The sequence below is a fragment of the Nyctereutes procyonoides genome, unplaced genomic scaffold (genome assembly GCF_905146905.1).
Source record: "Nyctereutes procyonoides isolate TBG_1078 unplaced genomic scaffold, NYPRO_anot_genome, whole genome shotgun sequence".
Classification (NCBI taxonomy): domain Eukaryota; kingdom Metazoa; phylum Chordata; class Mammalia; order Carnivora; family Canidae; genus Nyctereutes; species Nyctereutes procyonoides.
Window position 1 is genome coordinate 28,118,236 of NW_026575126.1, and position 24,078 is coordinate 28,142,313.

A 24,078-nucleotide genomic window follows, 5' to 3' on the forward strand; every position below is an offset into this window, starting at 1 on the left:
TTCTTTAACCCACTTGTTAAGTCCTCACATTGCTAATAAGGGGTCTAATTATGGATTAACTGGAACTGGGCTGAGCCAGATGTCATGTCTGAATTAGAGATGACAAGGCGAAGGTTTGTAGACTTTGTAATCATGTCTGTGTCTGCTATTTATTCTGTAGACTACACTTAACGCCTTAGTAGTTATATTCTATCTCTAAGTCTACTACTAATTGCAAAGAAGCCATTCTCCACCTGGCACGGTGGTTGAGAGCAGCGGCTTGAGCAGAGCCACGGGTTCACCCTCGAATTCACTTGTTAGTTTTATGTCTTGAGCAAGCTATTTAACTCATACAAATTCCTGTTTTTTTCCATTTTTAAAATAGAGATAATAACACCCCACCTAACATAGTTGTGGTGAGGACTGAAGGGGAGGTCATGATCATGAAGGTGTCCCGGGGCAGTGCCTGGCATTGTAAGCATTTAGGAATGGCTGGTGGGTCTAGGCAGAAAAGTTGTGTGTCCTTCCAGAAAGTTTTCTGAGCTATTGTCTGACTTCCCCAAGAGCTGAAGCCTGTGCCTTTCTTTCCACCCTATTTTACATTTACATCCTTCCTTGGCTCAGTGATACTCAGATGGTTGTTAATCTTTTGATTGCTTAAATCACTGGAAGGTGTGGTGTGAGATTTTTTTTTTAGGATGTTATTTGCATTTTAAAGGTAGAAACTGTCTAAACTAAGCAAATTTCTCATTTTTGAGTTGTGTATTCAGGCATTCTTTAGTTCAGTAAATATTTATTTAGCTCAGATGAGCTTGACCCAGCACTGTAGTGGGCTCTGGGGAATACAAAAAAAATGAAACCTAGAGAAAAGAATGAATGCCTGGCTTAAAATGGGGGACAGATGAGTAATAAATAATTGAGAAAAATGTGCAATAGGAGCCAAATTGGATAAATATATAAATCAACAAGTGTTTTTCTAGCCCTTATACATGAGGCCTCGTTCTGGGAGTTGAGGATGCTAAGGTGAATAACTCTTGGTATTCTTCTGGGGAGGGTGTTTGGGGACCAGGGTCAAACCTGAGGAGAGGGAAGGATCAGTGATGGCCAACCCCAGTAGGCTAATTTGGTGAAGGGATATTGAGAGGGTAAGTGGAGGTGCATGGAGGAGAAGATGTTTTCTTGGGGGGGGGGTGGATGGAGGGGTTGGGAAATGATTAATATATTTTAAATATCTAGTTTGAAAAGGGGGTAATTCAGTGAATTTATTTGAAACTAGTTTTTTTTTTAATTTAAAAAGTGGCATAACCACATTGTAGAAGAAAAGTAGGAAAATTCTCCTGCAATAACATCATTCTAAACCTGAATATTCACTTAAGTATAAATTGCAGTGTAGTTTTGTGAACCTTTTTTCATTTGGCCTGCATATGTTTTGCCTTTTTTGCTACTTAGATGACCAAATAATATTCCATTTAGAGGGCATACCATTGTTTTTTTTTTTTTTTAACATTTTAGATTCCTTTGCAATATTTTCTTATAATGTGACAAATATCGTTTGGTATTATGAGTGTTTCTTTTTGTGGATTGAGCCCATTGAGCCTCCCAGGTGCCCCTAACCATTTTTTAGGTTCTTGGAGCATATTACCATATTAAAGTAAGTCTGTACTAAATTTGGCACTATACGATGTCTCCAGTGTCTTTGCATATTGGGTATAGACATTAAAGATATAAAAATCTAATTGGTGAAATGATACCTCATTGTTTTACTAATCATTTTTTGACTAATGAGATTTATTTTTCCTGTATTTATTTGTAGGTTTGTTAACTTTTGAATAGTTGGTGTTTTGAAAACCTATTTCTTGTTTTTGGGCCATTAAAAGTTGAAAAGTATCAGTCTCTTCTTTCCTTTAAGAGAAGAAGTCATTTTGGGGTTCCTGAGTGACTCAGTCAGTTAAGCATCTAACCCTTGATTTTGGCTCAGGTCATGATCTCAGGGTAGTGAGATCCAACCTGTGCTCAGCAGGGAGTCTGCTTGAGATTCCTTCCCTCTCTCACTGCCCCTCCCATCCCATGTACGCTCTCTCTTAAATACATCTTTAAAAATAAAAAAGAAGTCCTTTCCGTGAATCAATTTGTATCAATAGATGTAGACCCCTAGAAATCACACCCATCAGTCCAAGTTTCTGTGAGAAATTAGGAAGTCCATATACCTTAAATTCTGTTACTTTTCAAAGTACTACGTTAGTAAGTACTAACATATGTCTGAATACCTAGGAAGTGCTGATAACAGATCTAATGATTATTCAACACCTAGTGGTCTACCGAATATATAAAAAATTATATTCAGGATAGTATTATTTAAAAATGGTTCATGAATATGTTCTTAAACCATTGAAAAATGGTAATCTAGGCCAACTAACTCTGAATTTGTTTTTGTTTTTATTGGTTGGGACAAGTATGTTAGTTTCCTTAATCTCTAATTCACAGTTCATCTGTAAATTGCAATTTCAGAAATGCTTTATCATTAAAAATCTATAGGTTAGGGGAGAGCTGAGTCTTCCTGGGAGGTCCCTGAGAAGGGTGTGGGGGGAAATCTATAGGTTAGGGGCACCTGGGTGGCTCAGTGGCTGAGTGCCTGCTTTTGGTTCAGGTCGTGATCCTGGGGTCCTGGGATCTAGTTCCACGTCGGGCTCCCTGCATGGAGCCTGCTTTTCCCTCTATGTTTCTGCCTTTCTCTCTTGTGTCTCTTATGAGTAAATAAATAAAATCTTAAAAAAAAAAAGCTATAGGCTAACCACATGTTATCTAAAAAACATAGGTGAAATCACCAAGAAAAATATTGGTTCAAAATAATAAAAGCATTTACCTTAAATATTTATTAAAACAGTAATAAAGTTGATGTTAGCTACCAGTGTACTGTCAACCTCTGTGGCTTCTCATTACATCTCACAGATAGCATTTGCTTCTTCTGCTTATGGAAATTGTGGAGAGGAAGGGAGGTGTGGCATCAGGCTGAGGCAGGGCAATTTCCTGTTTTCAAGTTCCTTCCTTTTATAGCTTGATAGGCAAGAACACTTTTGTGATATTGCCTGTAAATGGGCCAGACAGGCTTTTATCCTCGTAGGCTTATATTTTTGGTGGTTTCAAAAGCAGGTGAGGTTTCCTAAGATAATAGAGCACTTTCAATTTTAAACTCTTTGAATTTGGAAATTCTGTTAGTCCTCAGCATAAAGGAGGAACAATACTATTTTTTATTTGACCCTCCTTGCATGTGATGTTTAGCTGTGGATTAGGAAAATCAGCTGTTTGCTTTTCATTTGTGAAAGGTATGTTTCTCAAGTTTAACTGAATAAATCTTTTCAGTTTTTTTTTTTTCTATTCTCCTTTTGGCATCCTGATAACAAACTTCTCCTATGCTGTAAATAAGCTCACAAATTTATATACACCTACATATGTATGTACACAACATGCATACACACACATGCACACACTGTATTTAAGTGCTGATACACTATGCTTGCAGTTTACCCACGAATTTTTGAATTTTAGGAGCCTTGAAAAGACATGTATACACGTTCTCTATGCCAAAGCTTATGTCTATTTGTTTCATTTATATACTGAATTAAGGGGATGTACTTTTTCACTGCTTGGAATTGTGTGTTTACTTGTTTATTATTTTTCCTTTAAAGGGGAAGGGATTGTGTTTTGTTCCTCACAACAGCATCTAAAACAGTGTAGGACAGCATCTAAAACAGTGTAGGACATATAAAAAGTGCTCAGTAAAAATTTGTGGCGTGAATGGCTGAATGTATAATGTTGATAAAAACATTGATAAATCAAAGTTAATCTTCCACAATTCTTCAAAGTTTAATATGGAGTAATTTAAAAGCTGTAGTACTTAAATTATGAACTCAGGATTAATTATAAAAATAATAGCAAGAATCATAGGGTCTTCAGGTATTAATTTATACTTTTAAAGTTACTGAGTAAGACAAAATGTTTTATATAACTTTCTCGAATTTTAGAACTGAAATGGGCTTTGTTCACATGTACAACCATTTGAAATCAGTATCATGGATGAGAGTCTTAATTTTAGCCTCAGAGTTTTAGTTTTTTCCCATAGAGGAAAATCCTTTTTTTTTTTTAAGATTTTATTTATTTATTCATGAGAGACAGAGAGACTGAGAGAGAGAGAGAGAGAGAGAGAGAGAGAGAGAGGCAGAGACACAGGTAGAGGGAGAAGCAGGCCCCATGCAGGGAGCCCAAGGTGGGACTCGATCCCAGGACCCCACGATCAGGCCCTGGGCCGAAGGCAGCGCTAAACCGCTGAGCCACTTGGGCTGCCCCAAGAGTTGAATCTTTAAAAATTTAAACTGTATGTATTTTTTTATGCAAAAAAATTTTGAAAAGAGGTACCTGAAGCCTCGAAGAGACTTATCAGAGCGTCACATGAAATGTGTCTGTGCTGCGTGATGCGAGGGCTGTGATCAGCCACTCCCGGGCGTCTGCAATCAGCGTGTCCTATGCATGTCTGCCTGGGCCTCACCTGGCAGTCACAGGAGTCGGAGCCATCGCCGTTCAATTTTATACAAACATCTGGACAGAACAGAGTCACTTACTTTTTTTTTTTTTTTTTTTTTTTGGACGAGTCGGTGCCTTTATTGGCCGGACTGGCTACTTGAGGGCTACTTGAGTGGGCAAAGTGGGAGGAGTGCGTGACCGGGACGCCGGGTCTGCTGAGCCTCACGGGCTCGTACATGATGGAGAGGTCGCCAGGTCGTGGCCCATCATCTCGGGCTTGATTTCCACCTGGGTAAAGGTCTTGCCGTTGTCCACGCCCACCCTGTCGGGCAGGATGTTTCCCCCGCAGGTGCGTCTTCACCGCCTCGGGCCGCTCTGTCCACGGGCGTGCTCCGTCCTGGGGCCTGGTCCGTCTGGGACCTACTCCATGGGGGGCCTGCTCCGTCAGGGGGACCTGCTCCATCCAGGTACCCTCCGTCTGGGGGGGCCCGCTCCGTCCGGGGCCCGCTCCATCCAGGGGACCTGCTCTGTCCAGGTGCGCTCCGTCAGGGGCACCCGCTCCATCCAGGTGCGCTCCAGGTGCGCTCCATCGGGGGCCTGCTCCATCCGGGGAACCCGCTCCATCCAGGTGCGCTCTAGGTGCGCTCCGTGGGGGGGGACGACCTGCTCCCTCCAGGTGCGCTCCGTTGGGGGGGGGCGGGGCGCTCCATCCAGGTGTGCTCCGTTGGGGGCCCCGCTCCTTCTGGGCGCCTCCTTCTTGACCTTGTGCCGGTGCTGGAGCCGCGAGCACCGCCTCCGCAGCTGCTCGGGGGACATTGAGCCCCTCCCCTCGCAGGGAGGTGAGCTCGTGGACCGTGTCCCCGGTGAGGCGTGGCGCCGTAGGCTTCCTACGCAATGAGACATTTACTGGAACATGCATATAGAAACCGGAGATTGTGCTTCCAAATTCTATATCAGATGAGGTTAGCTGGCTACTAAACAACCACCGTCGATATTGAATCCATTTGATTGTGTTTATGGTTTTCTCGAGTTTAAAGTAAATGTATGTGAATCTGGAAAAGTAGACTCACTTTTGCAGAACCTTAGAGGTACGTCTCTCTGCTCCAGTCGTGCTTTCTCAGGTTTCATTTGGAGAATCTGAGCCCACAGTGATCGAGTATCTGCCCAAGGTCAAATCTAGTAAGTGAGAGACTGGAACCCAGATCCTCAAGTTTCTAGTTGGAGCTTTATTGATCCACAGCATGTAATTGAGCAGGGCTAGTCTGAGAATAATGCTACGTCAAAACCATAATACTCTGCAGAAGATTCAGAATAGCATGTGGTATGGAAGGGCAGAAATTTCCAGTTACAAAGCCTTCGGCCATGCAGTTTCTCTTCCAGGTGGCATCTGAGCTTTATTCTGGCTAGTGGGGCTAACACCCCAAATACCTTTGGGTACCAGCCAGATTCAGTGGCAGTTCTTCACCCACTTTTTTTGGTGATGCCCATGGGTAGATTAGGTTACATCTGAACGTCAGGAGTGACAGGAGAACAGGAGAACCAAGGAGTGGCATGAATTAGTTGAGACTGGATCTCAGGACAGGGCTTTCCAAAGCTTTTTTCGCTATAAACCAGAGTAAGAATCATATTTTACACTGCTTCTTAGTATACACACACCATTCACATGTATAACTGTGACAAAATGTTCAGGAAGCAGTTCTTCCTTTACAATGAGTGAGTTATACTGACATTTTATATTCTGTCCTGTTTTATTTAAAAAAATCTTAAAAAAAAAATCTTTACACCATTAAATTGATGTTGCTGTTACCTGCAGTTTGCAAAACACAGCCATTGCAGAATCTGCTTACTAGGCTGAGAATCTGAAATGTATTTGCATGTTTTTTAGAATATTAGTTTTTGGCACTGAGTACACAGGTGACTGTGTGGGTTAGCCCACGATTAAGCATGAACAGCCTCGGGAAAATGGAAAGTGTTCTGAACTTCTCAGAAACCTCCTCTGTCTAAATATCAAAATGTCCAGCTGGCTTTCACATGCTGCTGATTCAGTTGATACTTGATGGTTGGGAAGAGCGGAGTTTGTTTTAAGACCTCGAATAATGCAATCTGTCTTTTCTTATCTCACTTTCATTTGAATCACTATGTTTCCCTCAAGCTCCTACGCATCCCTTTCTTCCTGGCAGCCAAAATGTGTGTTTATTCACTTGTGACAACCTTGAGTGAGAGAAGCCTGAATTTGGGTCAGTCCTGGGGGTCCCAAGGAGCCAGCGCCTAGCCGGTTTCCGGGCCTGTTATGAAGTGTCTCATCCCGCGTAGTTTCTATATTCGTGATGATGGTATGTGATGCCTTAGGCACTTGGTGATATCTAATCTAAACCTTAGGTTTATAAGAGTTTTGGAATGCATAATTTTAATCTATGTAAGTTTCATTTCAAGAAATCTGTTCTGCTTGACCTAGTGAGTAAAACAGTAGCCTTTCCCCCATAATGGACAGTGAAATGAAATTAAAAAGCCCTCTCCACATGTATTTTCTGAAGTTTTAAATAAAGGAGGAGGTCCTGTTGGGGTTGCGTTGTGTGGAGTGATTCTAAGGCCCAAATCCTGGCGACCGCATGGGTAAATTTAGCCGCGCACATGTCAGCTACTAGGTTCCTATGTCAGCGCCATCCTGACCCGTGTGTCTTTCTTCGTTCTCTTTATTGCTTCTCTGCCTCAGCCCTGGGTCCCCTGTACCCACCCCCTCTCACCGCCCCCACCCCATGACAAATGCTTGTAGGGTTCCTGAGTTTTTATTATGGGAAACCAAGCTTTTATGATGAGGACCCAAAGCCAGGGGTGTAGTTAGCAAATTCACAGTTAATCGGGGTGAATAGTGGGACTAGGAAAGCGTTACCTCAGCCTGAAAGAACTATTTGGAGCTGCCGTAGTACTTTAGAGAATTACTGAGTAGGGGAGTTAACATTTGTGGTTCATAGTTTCAAATTAATGAGTAGACAGACAAGCTTTTCCATGTGAAGATACTGTGGGTGAATCAGACTTTACACTTTGTTGAAAGGTGGTGTGTGAGTCATTTAGTGGGGCTTGCTTTGAGAAATTTCTAAGTAATAAAGCCATAATTCCCTTCTCAGGGAAACCTTCCCTGATGTTTTCTCCATAATTTGTTTGCCTACTCTTCCCCTACCCCCCATTTGTTTATTTTGTCATTTCTTATTATCTGACCCAGACCATGGCTTAATTATAGCTCTCCTTACCTTGTCTTATAATTGATTATGTGCAATAGCAGCTACTAGAGTAAGCTCCTTGCAATCACTTGCTTTGCCATCTCTCTCCTACTAGAGTGAGCTCCTTTTTTAAGATTTTGTTTATTTGACAGAGAGAGAGGGAGAGAGAGAGAGAAAGAACAAGCAGGAGGAGTGGTAGGCAGAGGGAGAGGGAGAGGCAGGCTTCCTGGCACTCGATCCCAGGACCCTGAGATCATGACCCAAGCTGAAGGCAACGCTTAACCGACTGAGCCACCCAGGTGCCCCTAGGGTGAGTTCCTTGAGGGAAAGGATGACCCTTCCTCACGTTTGTATCTCCAGTGTCTAGCATAGTGCCTACCTCTTGTTTTAAGGAATAGAGGAATGAATGAGGTATGAGACAGCCCTGGAGGGGATTCAAATTTCCAAGATGACTGATCTCATGTTAATAGCTTGTATGAAATGATGCAGATGAACTCCATAGGTGAGGTCTACATCATGCCACTCCTACCCCCAGGTCCTGGCCTTGATTTCTGTCACCAGGGTCTTGGCTGCAATGCTTTTTTTTTTTAAGATTTAATTTATTTATTCTTGAGAGACATAGAGAGAGGCAGAGACCAGGCACCAGGATTATGACCTGAGCCAAAGGCAGATGCTCAACCACTGAGCCACCCAGATGTCCCTCGGCTATAATGTTTTAATTTGAAATCAACTGCTTGTTAAAAGCTATGGGAATGGATCCATTCTCTACAAAGAATTGTTGGGTATGCTGTAACTCTTCTAACAGCATCGCAGGGTATTGTCTGTCTTGGAATTGGGACACTTTAAATCCTACTTGTGGAATGTGATAAAATATTTATGTTCCCTTCAGAAGTGTCTGAAATTTTGAGAAAATTCTCAGTTGTCTGCATTTGGGTAGAACTTTTGGCAGCAACCTACATCTTTTACCTGGAGCCACATTTTAAGTTTTATTCTTTTTCTGGAAACACATCTGTGAAATAATGGAAAGAGTGACAAAACAGGATTAACATTTTAAAACAGTTTCTAAAATCATTTTGTTTTCTTGTTTCCAAGTTAGGTGTATGAATTAAAAAACAACCAGGGCCATTTTTAGGATATCCTGGCATTGGGCTATGCCATTATTAGCACAGAGTTAAAAAAAATATGTTAGATATTACATTTTATACATGTGTACTCACTGATGACAATATTTTACTTCTGAATTCATGGAAGAGGAAGTCAGATTTAAGTTGTTGATTAAAATCCTCTTATTACAATAAAGAATTTTGGGTTTTACCCAGAATGTGGGCCACTAGACTCTTTCTATAAACCCTATTTTACTTTTTTAAAGGCATATTGGTTGACCTAGATCTGAAGTTAAATACAAAGACTCCAGGATTCTGGCTTTTACTTTACCTACTATAGCAATTCAGAGAATAATTTCTTCTCTGAAGAATTGATCTGGGAGAGTGATTCTTCCCTAAGTTGCAGAAACAGACAGATCCTAGAAAGAGGTCCTCTCTTTGCCCTGCCTGCCCCTACCCTTCACTCCTCCTCCTCCTTACTGCGCTAGGAAACCCAGAGAAATTAAGGAACTTGGCCCAAGAGGCAGAGCAGGGAGGGACAAGAAACCCTGTACTTTTGGCATTCTAGTCCTTCCCCTGTTGGTTAGCAGCCCCCAGCTTATTTAGGTACCAGAGGCTCAGTTAACGCCACTGTGTGAAATAACCAGTTACCCGTTTTCTCATACTTTGCCCTTGGCTTTCATTTATGGCTGTTAGTCACCTACCACTCCTTGTTATCTCTCTGTGGCTCTCCTTCATCTTTGTTCTTTCCCTGCTACTCCCACCTCTTTCTCTTCCCTCCGTTCCTGATCACTTCTCTCCTGTTGCTTTGTTTTCTTTCGTTCCCTGATCCTTTCTTAATTGGCTCCTATGTAGAATAGCAGTATTGTTTTTTGAGTTTTTTGGTCACATGTCACAGACTCCAACTTGCTCAAGCTTAAAACTTGAATTTTTAGGAATTTCCTGGTAACTTAGTCAAAAGAGGAAAGTACAGGGTTCCTTGTAGTCTTCATTGTTTAATAAAAATTCTTTATTCATCTAATGGGAAGGTCTTTCCCTCTCCTCTTCTGTCTGGCTTCTTTCTTTCTTTCTTTCTTTCTTTCTTTCTTTCTTTCTTTCTTTCTTTCTTTCTTTTCTTTCTGTTGTTTGAACAAGTAATTATTGAGCAGCTGTGCCAGATGCTCTTCTATGCTCTGAAGGAGATAGCAGTGGTCAAGAGGGATAAACTCCCTGTCCTCATAGAGCTTCTATTCTGCTGTGGGGCACAAACCAAAGGTCAGTGACAATGACTGTGTGGTAATACGATAGTGACTGGCTGGCTGCTTCAGATTAGAAGTTGAGAGAAACCTTCTCTGAGGTGATGACCGTTAAGCTGATAATGAGGAAGAACATTTTAGGCAGAGGGAATAGAATGTAGAAAGCCTTTCAAGGTGGGAATGAACTTGGTATGATTGAGGATCTATGAGAAAGCTGATGTGGCCAGAACACAGAGGGCGAAGGGGCTGATGCAGGTGATGAGGTCTCAGGTCTCCACCAGGGTTCGTATCTAGAAGAGTCTGGGTTTTATTCTCCATGATGTAGGAAGTTGTTATAAAGTTGAAATGATCTGTTTTGCCCTGAAAAAGAACTCTACTTTTAGGTCTCTACTTAAAGCTCTCCATGGTGCCATTATCCCTGTGTTTCAGATTTCTCTGATGCTACCATGCAATATGGTCTGATTATTTGTCTGCTTTCCCTACCGTTCGTTTTTGTATCCCTAAGATATAACTCCCTACTAGACACATGAAGAGGTAGATTTGACCCATGGGTTGTCAAGGACACAGACAAAGCCTTTTGTCATGCCCTTGGAATTTTATGGACTTCCATGGCCCCCTTATCATTATTACTTAAAGCTAATGAAATAATACATATTTGTAGTTCTGTGATATAATTCAGGTGTTTAGCCTTCTGACTTCTGTAATGATTATTATTATTTTTATTTTAAAAAAAATTTTTTTATTTACTTATGATAGTCACAGAGAGAGAGAGAGAGAGAGGCAGAGACACAGGCAGAGGGAGAAGCAGGCTCCATGCACCGGGAGCCTGATGTGGGATTCGATCCCGGGTCTCCAGGATCGCGCCCCAGGCCAAAGACAGGCGCCAAACTGCTGCGCCACCCAGGGATCCCGATTATTATTTTTAAAGATTTTATTTATTATGAGAGATGCAGAGACACAGGCAGAGGGAGAAGCAGGCTTCCTGTGGGAGCCTGATGCAGGACTTGATCCCAGGATCCTGAGATCACACCCTGAGCCAAAGGCAGATGTTCAAACACTGAGCCACCTGGGTGCCCCTGTAATGCTTATTATAACAAGGGTTCTCAACTATAACTTTGTTTCAGAAATATTCACTGGCCAGACCTCTCATATCTGGTGAATCAGAATCTCAGGGGGGAGAAATCAGGATATCTAGATCTTAAAATGGCTTTGAAGGTTTTTCTGAGGCATGTTCGAAGTTGGGGATCCCCTGGCTCTTATTGGAAGGTTTGAAGTAACGTACAAGGGATACTCATTGAGGTTAGGAACGCATTTGCCTCATTCTTGGTGTTATCTATTACTGGTGCCTGGTACCAGTAATTCTTTACTGAAGAAATGAATCACCTGTGTGTAAAACTGTGGCAAATTCTTTTTCTTTCTTCTCTTTCCTTATTTTTCTTACTATGAGTAAATCTGTCCTCGAGTCTTGCTGCTGATCAAAAGACAGGGTGAGAAAATGCTGACCAGGGTGAAGGGGGAGTGCTTTCTGGAAGTAGTGAGGTTTACCTCTAGCAGTGAGCTGGAGGGGAAGGAAATTTCCAGTAGCTCCAGGAAGGATGGATGGACTTCCTGTATCTTGTATATACTGGCTACGCATGCAGTAGATCTGTTGGTTGGATTTAAGTTACTTTTATTTAATTTGGAATTGTCTTCACTTGTTTCAGTTTTACTGTTTGTGGAATTAATAAACTTGTAGGGAACATGGTTACTTCTTTAAAAAGTCTACACACATTTCAGAATGATAAATTCTGTTATTTTCTTGAAAGTTCTGTCATGTGGCATATATTTGAGCAGTTTGGGCTAATACACAATAAAATGGCTCTGGAATCCTTTCTGCAAACACCTGCCTGATGGGCAAAGCTCTTGTTTCTCCTGCTTTCTCTAAGCAACAAATCTTTGTAAATACTGGAAGAGAACAACCAGTTCCTTGTTTGTGTTCATTGTTGATTTTCTATTCTTGAGTCAATTCAAAGAACAGTAGCTTACAAGTTACTATGAGATTCTAGAACTGAGATTTAGTTCACATCCTATGTGGATTCTGTCTTAGAAGTTTGGATAACATCTCACCTGCAAACTTCTTCAATTTGGAAAAGGATAAGTGACTATATTTGAGAAAGCTTCTTTTTTTTTTTTGCCCTTCAGGTGCTCGCTCTAGTTAAGAAAATGAATACATTTGTTTGGTCAACCTCCTTCCCTCTGCTTACGCTGCTGTAAATTGCCATAAGTTCAGAGGAAGTAAGCCATACTTTGGTCCTATTGCTTTTCCACCCCATTTATGTTCCATTTCTAGTGAGTTTGGCAGTCATCCCCCTGTGTTTGTCCAGAAATTTTTTGACCTTTCTTGTCCACTTTTCTTCCCAATTATCTGCCTCTGTTTACAGCAGGAAATCTTTCTCCTCTCATATTTATTTGCTACGCCTCCTGTTGCCTCAGATTTGGTAGCAGTCTTTTTTTTTTTCCAAGATTTTATTTATTTATTCACGAGAGACAGAGAGAGAGGCATAGACACAGGCAGAGGGAGAAGCAGGCTCCTTGTAGAGAGCCTGATGCGGGACTCGATCCTGAACCCCGGGATCACGACCTGAGCCAAAGGCAGGTGCTCAACTGCTGAGCCACCCAGGCATCCCAGAAGCAGTCTTAATCACAATGCCAAATATTGAGGAAAGCTTTGGATTTTGAAGTAGAGTTAGATATATTAAAGTACCAATCCCACCATTTGAAATAATTCAAAGTTCACTTTTAAACTTTTAAACCAAACCATGGGCATTGGTTTCCTCATGTTTTATTTTTCTAATCTAGGCTTTCCTCAAGTATTAGCACTGAGGGAAGAGAATTTAAAAAGCAAACGTGCCTCTTTAACCTAATTATTTTGTTTTAGTTTTATGTTTTTGAAATGTTTTCCACCACATTTTATTTTAGAAATATGATTTTAATGATAACATGGACTATATGAATCATTTTTGGACTAGCCTAAGAGACTGACAACCATAAGATTTTATCTTTGGGTAATTATTTCCAGAGATCTAAATATTAGCCTTTACAAATATGCTTTTAGAATAGAGTTTATCTGCAAGTTAAAGACATTCTGTAATTGGTTATAGGTGTTAAGAGAATTCAAACACTGATGCTTGGTGTGTTGTGGGTCTATAATCTGCATCTTTATCATAAATGAAGTTATGGTTCTTTGCCTTCTAAGCTTGGTCAAATTCAGTCCTTGATTTAAAGAGCGTACTCCACTTTTTTAAGCTTTTTTTTTTTTAAATTTGAAGGCTTTATAAAATAAAATTCATACTATATCCATAAGTAAGCAGTGAAACTCATAAGTAAGCAGTGAATTTTTGACATGAAACCATTCCATTTGAGAGTATGAATTATTCAAGTAATGTTCTGGAGTCTGTTTTTATATTTCATATAGATTGCCTTCTGACATTGAATGATGGTTGAGGTACAGAGTTGTGTTTACCTGTGTGCCGTAGCATAATAGCCTTGTACTCAGCTTATGTGAGACTAGGGACTCAGGTTTTCTTGGGACCAAATAGTTTTTCTTTTTCCTCCTTAAAAGGGTCTCTTTAGACTTCTGTGTGCTGAGAACATTGGCTTAGTGTTTCCCTGGTTTGCTTTCATAGGGGGCTGTGCTAGTTCAGTGAGATACAAGCAGCTCGGCAGTGTCTATGTTGGAACATGCGCTCTCTTCAGGCACGAAAAGCCTGAAGTGTTACTGAGCCGCAGCTACCAAGAGATGTGTATTCGTTCCGGCTATAGCTGTCAGTTCTAGAAGAACTATCTTTTCAGGCTGCTAAAATTCTGGTTCCCGTCAAATTAAGACGGGAAGACACACAGGGCTAATGTTGTCTGCAGTTTTCCTTAACTGGCCCTCCGAGAGCTGCCCCTGGTTTTATTCTCTTCACGCCCATGAGAGGCAGAGATAGTATTTCTATTCTAAATGAGTTCTCACATAAATAAAGTCCACTGTGTATCAAATCTCAAATTCAAATTAAAATGTAAAGAGATATCACTTGAGAGTATTTCAGAGCAAACATCACCACAGCCGGGAGCACAGTCATTCCTAGACCTTGTTCTCAGAAGGATACCAGATGAGTGTCAAGTATTGTTAGGATGGAAGTAAGCTATGAGGATAGAGCCTGGCATCAGGTTCTATCTTACTTCTGCACTTAGTTTGGCCTCCGTATTTGTTCAGATGCATTGTCTTTGCAGGCCTCATAATCTGTGGTTTATAATAGACTCAGAACTGGAAAAACAGGGAGAACGACTTACCTTCCTTTGTGATGTGTTAAAGACAAGGTGCATTCATTCTTTTAATTAGACTATTCAGTACAACAGATTTAAAATAGATTGAATAAAATACAACTGTTTTAAATATTCAGTTGTATTTCTGGTTCGCAGTCAGACTTTATCTAATTTGTAAGTGATTATTTAACACTGAATATTTCTGTAAACGATTAGTAGAAAAGTAGGATCAGTGTGGATTTGAGACATGTTTGCCTTTTTTTCCTTTTTTTTTTTTTTTTTTAGTTTTAACGTTGAATGTAGATATTGTTTTCTCAGTCACTGGTTATAATAAAAGGAAATGAATAAGAAGTGTTGCTATGAAGAGTAAAATTAAACATTTGTTTGTGCTTACATATGACAATTAAGACTCAATGCTGTCTTCAGGAAGAAGCAGTTTATAAATTAAGTGTCTGGACACTTAAGAAGTCTGAGAACCAAAGTCTTGGGAGCCAAGGAAGAGACTTTAGAAATTTTATCTTTCAACTTGTTGCAGAATTTCTCACTTCTTAGTGTTTTTTTGTAGATTATCATTCCATGGACTTTGGTGGCTCATTCTTTGCTGGTAACTGGTAATTACTTTCCTTTCCTAAAAACAAACCTAGCCTGGTATTCTTATTCTTTTGTTTATGAGAAGTTCATGTAAGGAAAAATGAGTACAGCATCAATTTTCTCTTGGTTACATGTACTTTGTTGGGGAAAGATATGGGCCACTTCACGGATCTTCTGCTGTTTTGACAATGAATTTGATAAAACCGGCCACAGCATTTATTTTATGGTTGTTGATTCTAAGGCACCAGGAGACTCAGGAGGCCATTTGAAGATGCAGAAATGAGTAGCATCAACATCTGTACTTGCCAGTGAGGGGGTTGAATTAAATGATAGTATGTTACAGTTTTGGTATATAGCAGTCACGAGGGTTTACAATCTCATGTGTTGATGTCTATACACAGAACGGCTTTAGGACTCAGGTGTCAGAAATAACCATTGTGGATCTTGATTCACAGGGATACAGGTAGTAAAAAAGGAGAAAAATATTTGGGGACCAAAGTTTATCTCCTTTCTGTGGTCTCTTGCTATAGAATAGCTGTGTGCTTGATAGAAATCTGAGCACTTTACATACAATATTCAATCATTAAATCTTCCCAACAGTCTTATGAGGCACAGTTTTTTTTCTAAAGATTTTATTTATTAGAGAGAGAGAGAGAGAGAGAGAGAGAGAGAAAGGCCTCAGAGGGAGAGGGAGAGGGAGAGGGAGAGGGAGAAGCAGGCTCCCTGCATCCCGGGACCACGCCCTGGGCCGAAGGTAGTGCTCAACCGCTGAGCCACCTGGGCTGCCTGAGGTAGTTACAGTTCTTATCCCTATTCCCCAGGTAAGGAAATGGAAGCACAAAGAGTTAAGGTAATACGGCTCATAAATGAAAGAGCCTGGATTTGAATCCAGGCAGCTTGGCTGCAGATCCAGTGTTTGTACCCATCAAGCATTTTTTGAGTATGTGCCATGTGCCAGGAAGTGTGGAGTCCTGCAGATAGAGAAGAGGCAAAAATCCTGCTCAGACTTACAGTCTAGCCAGGGAGGGAGCTTTGAGAACATAGGAAGGGGCCTGATCTCATCAAGTTGCCTAAGAAGGCTGCCCCACCAAAGTGGTTTAGAGTTGCGGTCCCAGGAAGGGAGGAGGTAGCCATCTAAACGGGACCATGATGCAAGGAAGACTTGAGTTGGGTCTGGTTCCTTCATGGTCTGCTCCCCAGCCCTCTTTAGAGCACTTATTGTTGCCAATTTATGCTCCTTAACGAGGTTGTGGACTTTCCCTGTGTCCTGGTGTGTATGCAGGTTCCCACACAAAAACTGTGTTAAGTACATACACATTGATCTTTGGTGACTTGTGTTCTTGTCACCTCCTGCTTTTCCTGCCTTTTATCAGGTGTTGGGAATGCAGAGTCTAGGTTCTGAACAGACACAGAGGAAGTGGGACAGTCCATTTCTGGGTCAGGTAATATGCCTTGACTCTTGTACTACTCTGTATAAGCTAATAATAGAAGTCATCTGAGCTAGAGCTCTCATTTGTAAAATCAGTCTCTATCTTACTTTTTCTTTTAGCACATCACTGAAGAATTGACTACACCTTGTTTGATGCTTTCAAATAACTGGGCTCTGAAAGTTAATTTCACTAGCTCCCCTGAGCATTATCACTGAAATTGTACTGACACATTTAGAAAGTCTTATTCACTTAATTATTATTTAAGCTAAATTAACTCTCTAGGGTGAATGCACTTGTAGTACCTTACAAGTTGAAATCAGTTATCCATTAAACATATATTTACAGAGCATCTATCTGTTAAGAGGCATTGTAAGGCTTATAAAGGTATAAAAACATGTTTACTGCATTTAAGGAGCTTTATACTTCAGTATAAAGGAAAATAATTACAACACAGCTGTCAGGAGCCCATCAGGAAGTGGTTAGGAGTGATATGGGGAGCCAGACTGCCTGACTCCACCACACCCTTGCTGGGTGACCTTGAGCAACTGATGTTCAGTGTTTTCGTGTATAAGTGGAAATGAGTTAATAATGGAACCTACCTCAGGGTGATTATGAGGATTAATGAGCGAAATTATATAAAGTGCTTAGAATAGCACCTAGCACATAGTATGCACCCTTTAGCTTTTTTGTTTTTATTAGTATTATCATGGTCATTATCATTCTTATAGTTGAGTCTAAGGAGTAGAGAGGAAGGGTTTCTGAGCTTAAGAAAAAAAAATGCATGGTGGAGGTGGTATTCAAGTTAAGTCCAAGGAAATAGGAAGAATTTTATTTACTTATTTGAGAGAGAGAGAGAGAGAGAGAGAGAGCACAAGCAAGGAAGAGAGGGAAAAGCAGACTCTCCACTGAGCAGGGAGCCTGATATAGGACCCTGGGATCATGACCTGAGCTGAAGGCAGACACTTAATCGACTGAGCCACCCAGGCACCCCAAAATAGAATTTTAATAGGCAGAGATGGCTGGAGAGTATTCCAGAAGAAACCTCAGATGAAAGTGTCAATTATGCTTAGGGAATGATGAGGATCCAGACTAGCAGATGCGGTTCATTTAAGCAGCAATGAGGGGGATCCCTGGGTGGCGCAGCGGTTTGGCGCCTGCCTTTGGCCCAGGGCACGATCCTGGAGACCCGGGATCGAATCCCACATCGGGCTCCCGGTGCATGGAGCCTGCTTCTCCCTCTGCCTGTGTCTCTGCCTCTCTCTCTCTCTCTGTGACTATCCTAAGTAAATAAAAATTAAAAAAAAAAATTTAAGCAGCAATGAGAAGTTCACCTGGAAAGATCAGTTAGTACTTTATCTTGGTGTAGGGTGGGCAGTTTGGCCAGGGTTTCTGAGCAGTTTTGAGACTCTCAGAGTCCTGTTCCAGAATTGCTAGAGTCAGCAGGAGTGGAGGCAGAGAGAAACTATGTTAGCCCTAGAGTGTGGTGATGAATAGTTATGGAAGAAAGGTCAAATGCAGTTTCACTGGAAAACTAATGAGGTTTAAGATTCAGGATCCTTAACATGCTTGGGCCTCTCTCTCGAGGTTGTTGGGGGGACCCTAGTAGTGGTTTTATAAAATTTGAAACAACATTTTTTTTTAAACAACATTTGTATACTTTTCTGTCTCTCCCCAAATTTCAGACCCTAGTGGTGGTTTTATAAAATTTGAAACAACATTTGTATACTTTCTGTCTCTCCCCAAATTTCAGTCCCCCCAGCTGTAGAGGCTATAGAGAAAGAATCAGTTTGGGTATTGATTGGATGAGGGTGGTGGATACCATGAAGGAGAGGCCAGAGTCAAAGGTGACTTTTGAGGTTGAGTTTGACTGACAGGGAGGAACCTCAGATGACAGACACAGGGGATGATGGGAGAAGCCAGTGAGGGAGCAGTGCTTTCAAACCAAGCAGGTGCTCTACCCTCGTTAGCTTCACAAAGGAAAGAGACATTATCTTTTTAATTCTGCCCATCCCCCTCCTCAGTTGTTGTCTTGCAAGTGTTATAATTTTAAGTTATATGGGGATTGGGAAGGGGCTCAAGCATGACTTAATTAGTGGACTAGAACCCAAAACACATATCCTACATAGGGAGATGTCCTCATTTAGCACTCTGTATAGGCTAAACCTGGTTGTCTGAAACGTTTAAAGAGAATTTCTACTTTGGTTTAGGGCTTTCATATTTGGTAAATTTTAGGACTTCTAGACTGTTCAAGTTGTCACACATATCTGTTTTCTGGAAACTTCTCTATTGAAGAAATTTAATTGACTCAGAAATGGTCAGAATGCTAATTTCACAGCTATCCTGTCAGTGTTCTGGTGGCAGTACCTAACTAGTAAGGCTGTTCTCAGTATTTGTTTCCTCTTTTATAAGCAAGTAAAATATTAAACTAATAACAGGAAATCAAATGCCAGAATTAAAGAATACCCTCTCAGATGGCCAAATCAAATCCTCAAGAGTATTTCTACTTTACAGATCACAGAATATAAGTATAATTTATAGAACAGCAGACCAACCTGGGATATTAAAGAAAATCCTCTTTAATCCCAAAATACTTCTAACTCATTTCTCTTTATTAAATCCTATCATTTAAAAATATATAAGGGATATATGTGTGTGTTGCAGTTTATAGTAAGTCTTTTTGAGGTAAATAATAGCACTTAAAGCTAAAAACATAGTAAGAGCCGAGGTAAGTGTCCCTAGAGAAAGACCACCAGCCAATTTGTGATTCGAATTCTGGTTTAGCTCTTCTATATTAAGCCATTTGTTGTTTGAAGAATCACTTTACGTATCAGAGAGATGAAATGATCCGAGTAGAGAAATATCATTGTAAATTCCAAAATGCCTCTGAAATTCAGGTATATTATTTTTTAACAAGCTTTAAAGATTTAATGATCATAGGATTTAATAAAGAGAAATGAGTTAGAAGTATTTTTGGATTAATTTAAAGAGGATTTTATTTAATATCCCAGGTTGGTTTGCTCTTCTTCTATAAAATTAGCCCAAACTTGGTATTTTTTTTTAAGGATTTTATTTATTTACTCATGAGAGACACACACACACAGAGAGAGAGAGAGAAAGAGAGAGAGAGAGGGGCAGAGACACAGGCAGAGGGAGAGGCAGGCTCCATGCAGGGAGCCTGATGTGGGACTTGATTCCAGGACTCCAGGATCATGCCCTGGGCTGAAGGCAGGTGCTAAACTTCTGAGCCACCCAGGGATCCCCTAAACTTGGTATTTTGAAGCATTGTTTCTCAATGTGTGGTGTGCACAAACCTTTACAAATTTTAAGTTATGTATTTTAATATTCATTTACGTCTAGACTCTCTATGGCCAATGATACTGTTTTTTCATTAATAACAATGATATAAAACACTTTCAAGTAAATGGATTTTAAAAAGTGTGTCTGTTTAGAGAGATAGTAATATGTGGTGCTATGTGTGGTGGCAGAAATTGGGGAAGTTGTTGCATGATTAAAGTGTGGGAAACATTGGCTTATTGGTAAACCATATAAATTATGCTGTCTTACAATACCATAATTTTAGTGATGGTGTTAAATAAAAACCTCACAGCTGGTTATTTATTTATTTATTTATTTAAGGATCCTGCTCTTTAAGAATCTCTTAGTAAAGAAATCGAGAGAGTTATTTGGGCCCTTGACACCTGGTATCAAAGTTATTAAGCAAAAACATAATCACTTTAATTGGTTGACTTTTAGTAAGTCAAAAATAAGAAAGCGTATGTCCAGTGCTATTCTATTGAGAGGCTTCTAGGACTTTGTGGCAAGAGCAGTCCACTTTGATAAAAGTAATGCATGTCCTCGCTCTTCCAAGGGTAACTTAGCATGGTGTGCCAAGCACTATGCAGAGGGCTTTTGTTAAGTTTTATCAATCAAAAGTTTGGGAAGATCCTGTCAGTTTGTGTTTATATATGCTAATATCTTTTGAGGAGAATAGATAGCCTATTATATTTATCCCTGGGAAGCAGAAAAGGAAAATAAAAACATTTAGAAGATGCTTTGAGATTAATTTTATTCAGAAAATATTTTAAGAAATATTAGAATATCTTGCAACCAGTTCTTGGTATTAAATTTGGTTTTATTTTTATTTTATTTTTAAGGGTCTTTAAATTTACTCATTTGAGAGAGAGACCACATGAGCCAGAGAGCATGAGCATTGGGGGAGCAGCAGAGGGAGAAGGAGAAGCAGGCTCCCTGCTGAGGGAACCCGATGCCAGACTTGATCCCAGGACCCTGGGATCATGACCTGAGCCAAAGGCAGATGCTTAACCAGCTGAGCCACGCAGGCGCCCCTGGTTTTATTTTAAAAAGAGTAGATGTTTTATTATTTAACTGATTTAGTTACTCTGCATTTGCAAAATGAATCAATCCATGTCTGTACAAAATATAAGATGTGGAGATAGCAGAAAATGTCAAGTAGAAAGTATTCCTTTCTCCTTCTAGTCCAGCTCCCTGCTCTGTTCCTCAGGCACAACTACTGTTTACCAGTTTGAAGTCACCCAGCTTTAAGAAGTCAAGTGTTATGGCATTTAGGAATTTGGAAGAGTAGGAATCTTTTTTCCCCAATTTGTGGTGCTATTGCTTGTGTTTATATTTTCAAGTAGATGAAGTGTATGGAATTACTGTGGGCTTTGGAGTTGTATCTGTGTTCTAACTCTGTCGCAGAGCAGCAGTGAGAGTTTGGAAAGTTCCTTGCCTTTGTGTGCGTCAGATTTTTTCAGCAGAAGCCTTAATTAATGTTGCCTTTATTCCAGGCTTTAATCAGGCCTCGTTTGTCTCTCTGTTTTTCTCTTTTAATAGGAGACCTATCTCAGAAGATCTGGCATTAAGAATCCATGACATAGTCTTTTAAAAAATAAATTGGGTATTTTAATGACCCTAGCATGCATGCATTCAGTAAAGGACTCATTTGTTACATTTTACCTATCATTAGGTTGTAAAAGGTCATTGTATTTACCTGCCCCTAGACTCTTCCTGGAATTTAGATGGCCTCTGCTGGGTTTCACTTTACGCTTATTAATAATTTAGCACTGGGATAAAAATAAAAACAGACTCTCATCTTACAGTGTGAGAACATGGGTCATGTGTGCTAAGTCATGCAGGTGAGATGAGTAGCAAACCCTGTGGGGGTATCCAGTCTAAAGAAGTATTTCATGTGCGCTGATGCCTTGCCTGCAGAATGGCTGCCTCAAAATTAAAGGGAATTAACGTAATTGTTCCTGAGGAGGGAAATACATTTTTGCTTTTCAGAGGTTGTTGTATGAGCTTTAATTATGTAATCAGAACACAGAAGCCTTTTGCAGCAGCTTTCCCTTTTAGCAGAGGTAGTCAACTTTCCAGGACTGCTGCATCTTTAGGCTTGTGAAATCACTGCATAATAATCGACTCTGTTTATAGGGTATAACCTACCCATTAGGCAACAGCAAAATCCTGTTTTTTAATATTGGTTACTGAAAATGGCCTTTAAAGCTAGGGTTGGTTTAAGTGGATTTTTATAATTATTTGAGCTGCAACTGGAGTTGTGATTCTCCCTTTAGAATCAGTGACTCATGTCTAGAACATTCTTTTATGGTGGTTTCATTTTCTGTGTTGTTTTTGTTTCATGTTCAACTTGGTTTGGTTGGTGTGTGCCCTACAGACCTTCAGGTTTACTTGTCAAATGAGTATAGAGCTTTCTTTTAAAAGCTGGAAGTATCTTTTATTTATTTATTTGAGTTTTCTTTCTTTAGAGAAGACAGAATTAAGGTGTTTTCTAATGCTGAAAATATTTTTATATATATATATTTTTATTTATGATAGTCACAGAGAGAGAGAGAGAGAGAGAGAGGCAGACACAGGCAGAGGGAGAAGCAGGCTCCATGCACCGGGAGCCCGACGTGGGATTCGATCCCGGGTCTCCAGGATCGCGCCCTGGGCCAAAGGCAGGCGCCAAACCGCTGCGCCACCCAGGGATCCCTAATGCTGAAAATATTAATAATTAAATACATGTAATGTATTGCCAGTGGGATAGCTTAAAACTCAAAGGAAATTTGTAAGTAAAGAGGAAAGCCCTGCTTTTTAGGAACTGAGACTCTGCCACTCTTGCTGAAATGCACAGGATTTTGAAATAATGCCATTAATTCTAGGTAGAGAGGATTTTTAGGAATAAGATTTGATTCAAACTATAGAGGGAAAGGACCAATATCCTCAGCTCAAAATTAAGATATTAAATTATACTTAGAATAATAAAATTAGAATCTGCCTGTGGTTTGTATTGCTCTGAACCACTGCTTGGTTCTCCTTCCCATGTTCCAGCCACACCAGTGATCTCTCTGTCCAATCACCAAGCTCTTTCCTTTGGCAAGTATGGTGCCTGTGTTATTCCTACTGCCTGGGAAGCCCTTTCTCCTTTCCCTAGTTTTCCCGTGGCTTGTACCCTGCAGATTTTACCCTACATGTCTCCCAGGGAGCCCTCTCTGTGCCTTTCCTCAAGCAGCCTCTTTTTGTTCTCTTTCTAGAATTTGTTTACTTTCTTTTTAGCACCTCAGACTGTGTTTATTTTTGTTAACTATTGTCTTTACCCCATAAGAATGTATATTCTCTTAAGAGAGGTATCAGTATCTGATACAGTGCCTGGCACATATGATATAGTCAATATGTTGATTAAAGTGTTTGCTGATTTTAAGAGCTCCTTTATGTTTTTTTTTTTGTTTTTTTTTTTGCCTTTATGTTTCTTTAAGATTAGTTTATCATTGCTGGGCCAGAGGCATTTAAGTATCCTTGATATCAACAGTCAAGCCAGTGTGTTTTCTAGTGCCCTTTTTTTTTAAAAAAAAATTATTTTTGAATATTTTTATTTATTTATTTGAGAAAGAGAGAGAGAGGAGAAACCCAAGCAGACTCCACATTGAGAATGGAGCCTTGATGTGGGGCTCGATCTCATGACCCCAAGACGACGACCCCAGCTGAAACCAAGAGTCAAATGCTTATGAGCCATTCAGGTGCCCCTCTAGTGCTCTTACCTGCATTCATTTTCACCCATTTCATTGTGATTTTATTGTGCTTTATTGTATTGCAAGTGGACGGTATAATAATGGAAGTAGAATTGTTCTCTCCAAAGGGAAAATTCTGCCATTGTATCTGTTCAGTGTGCCTTGTAAACAGCCTTGGATGGCCTCTTTGTGGATCTGCCCTCTGTCTCTAAGCTCTTACCCATTTCTAAGCCAAAGGCTGCAGCCCAGCTTCAAGCTGAAAAGGAAATTTTGGCAGCTCGGTTGCTGTCTCTTAAAGGTTAGCATTATCACCGATACTGACAGTTGTCAGAGTGGAAAAAGGGAAATGCAAATTTAGTGGGTAATTAAATTAGTTTTGTGTCATTCTTTGGTGGTGTTCTAAATGTTGCTATTTATCTGTCTTAGGTAATCTATTTAAAGAAGACACCAGAAGAAGCCTACAGAGCACTCCTATCTGGCTCAAACCCCCCCTATCTTCCGTTCAGGTATAACTTGTGAGACTCGGGCAGATAGCACGGGGCTACACAGCTGCCACCGTAAAACTGGATTATTGTGTTTTTAATTGTTTTAAGACTGTAACCATGATGTTATACAGAATGAAATGAAATGGTAGTTTTTATTATTTTATTTTTGTAGAGTTCTTTTTCCCCCTATCTAGTAAGAATAAAATA

General features: G+C 40.3%; 1 protein-coding gene across 4 annotated transcripts in view; it reads left to right on the forward strand.

Annotated features, from left to right (window-relative positions):
• CDC14A (cell division cycle 14A) overlaps nt 1-24,078 on the forward strand; it is a 199,711-nt gene that overhangs the window by 65,187 nt on the left and 110,446 nt on the right. For all 4 annotated transcript variants that reach the window (XM_055340337.1, XM_055340338.1, XM_055340339.1 and 1 more), the window contains exon 5: nt 23,813-23,892. In XM_055340337.1, coding sequence (XP_055196312.1) covers nt 23,813-23,892 — 80 coding nt within the window. The remainder of the gene's footprint in view (nt 1-23,812; nt 23,893-24,078) is intronic.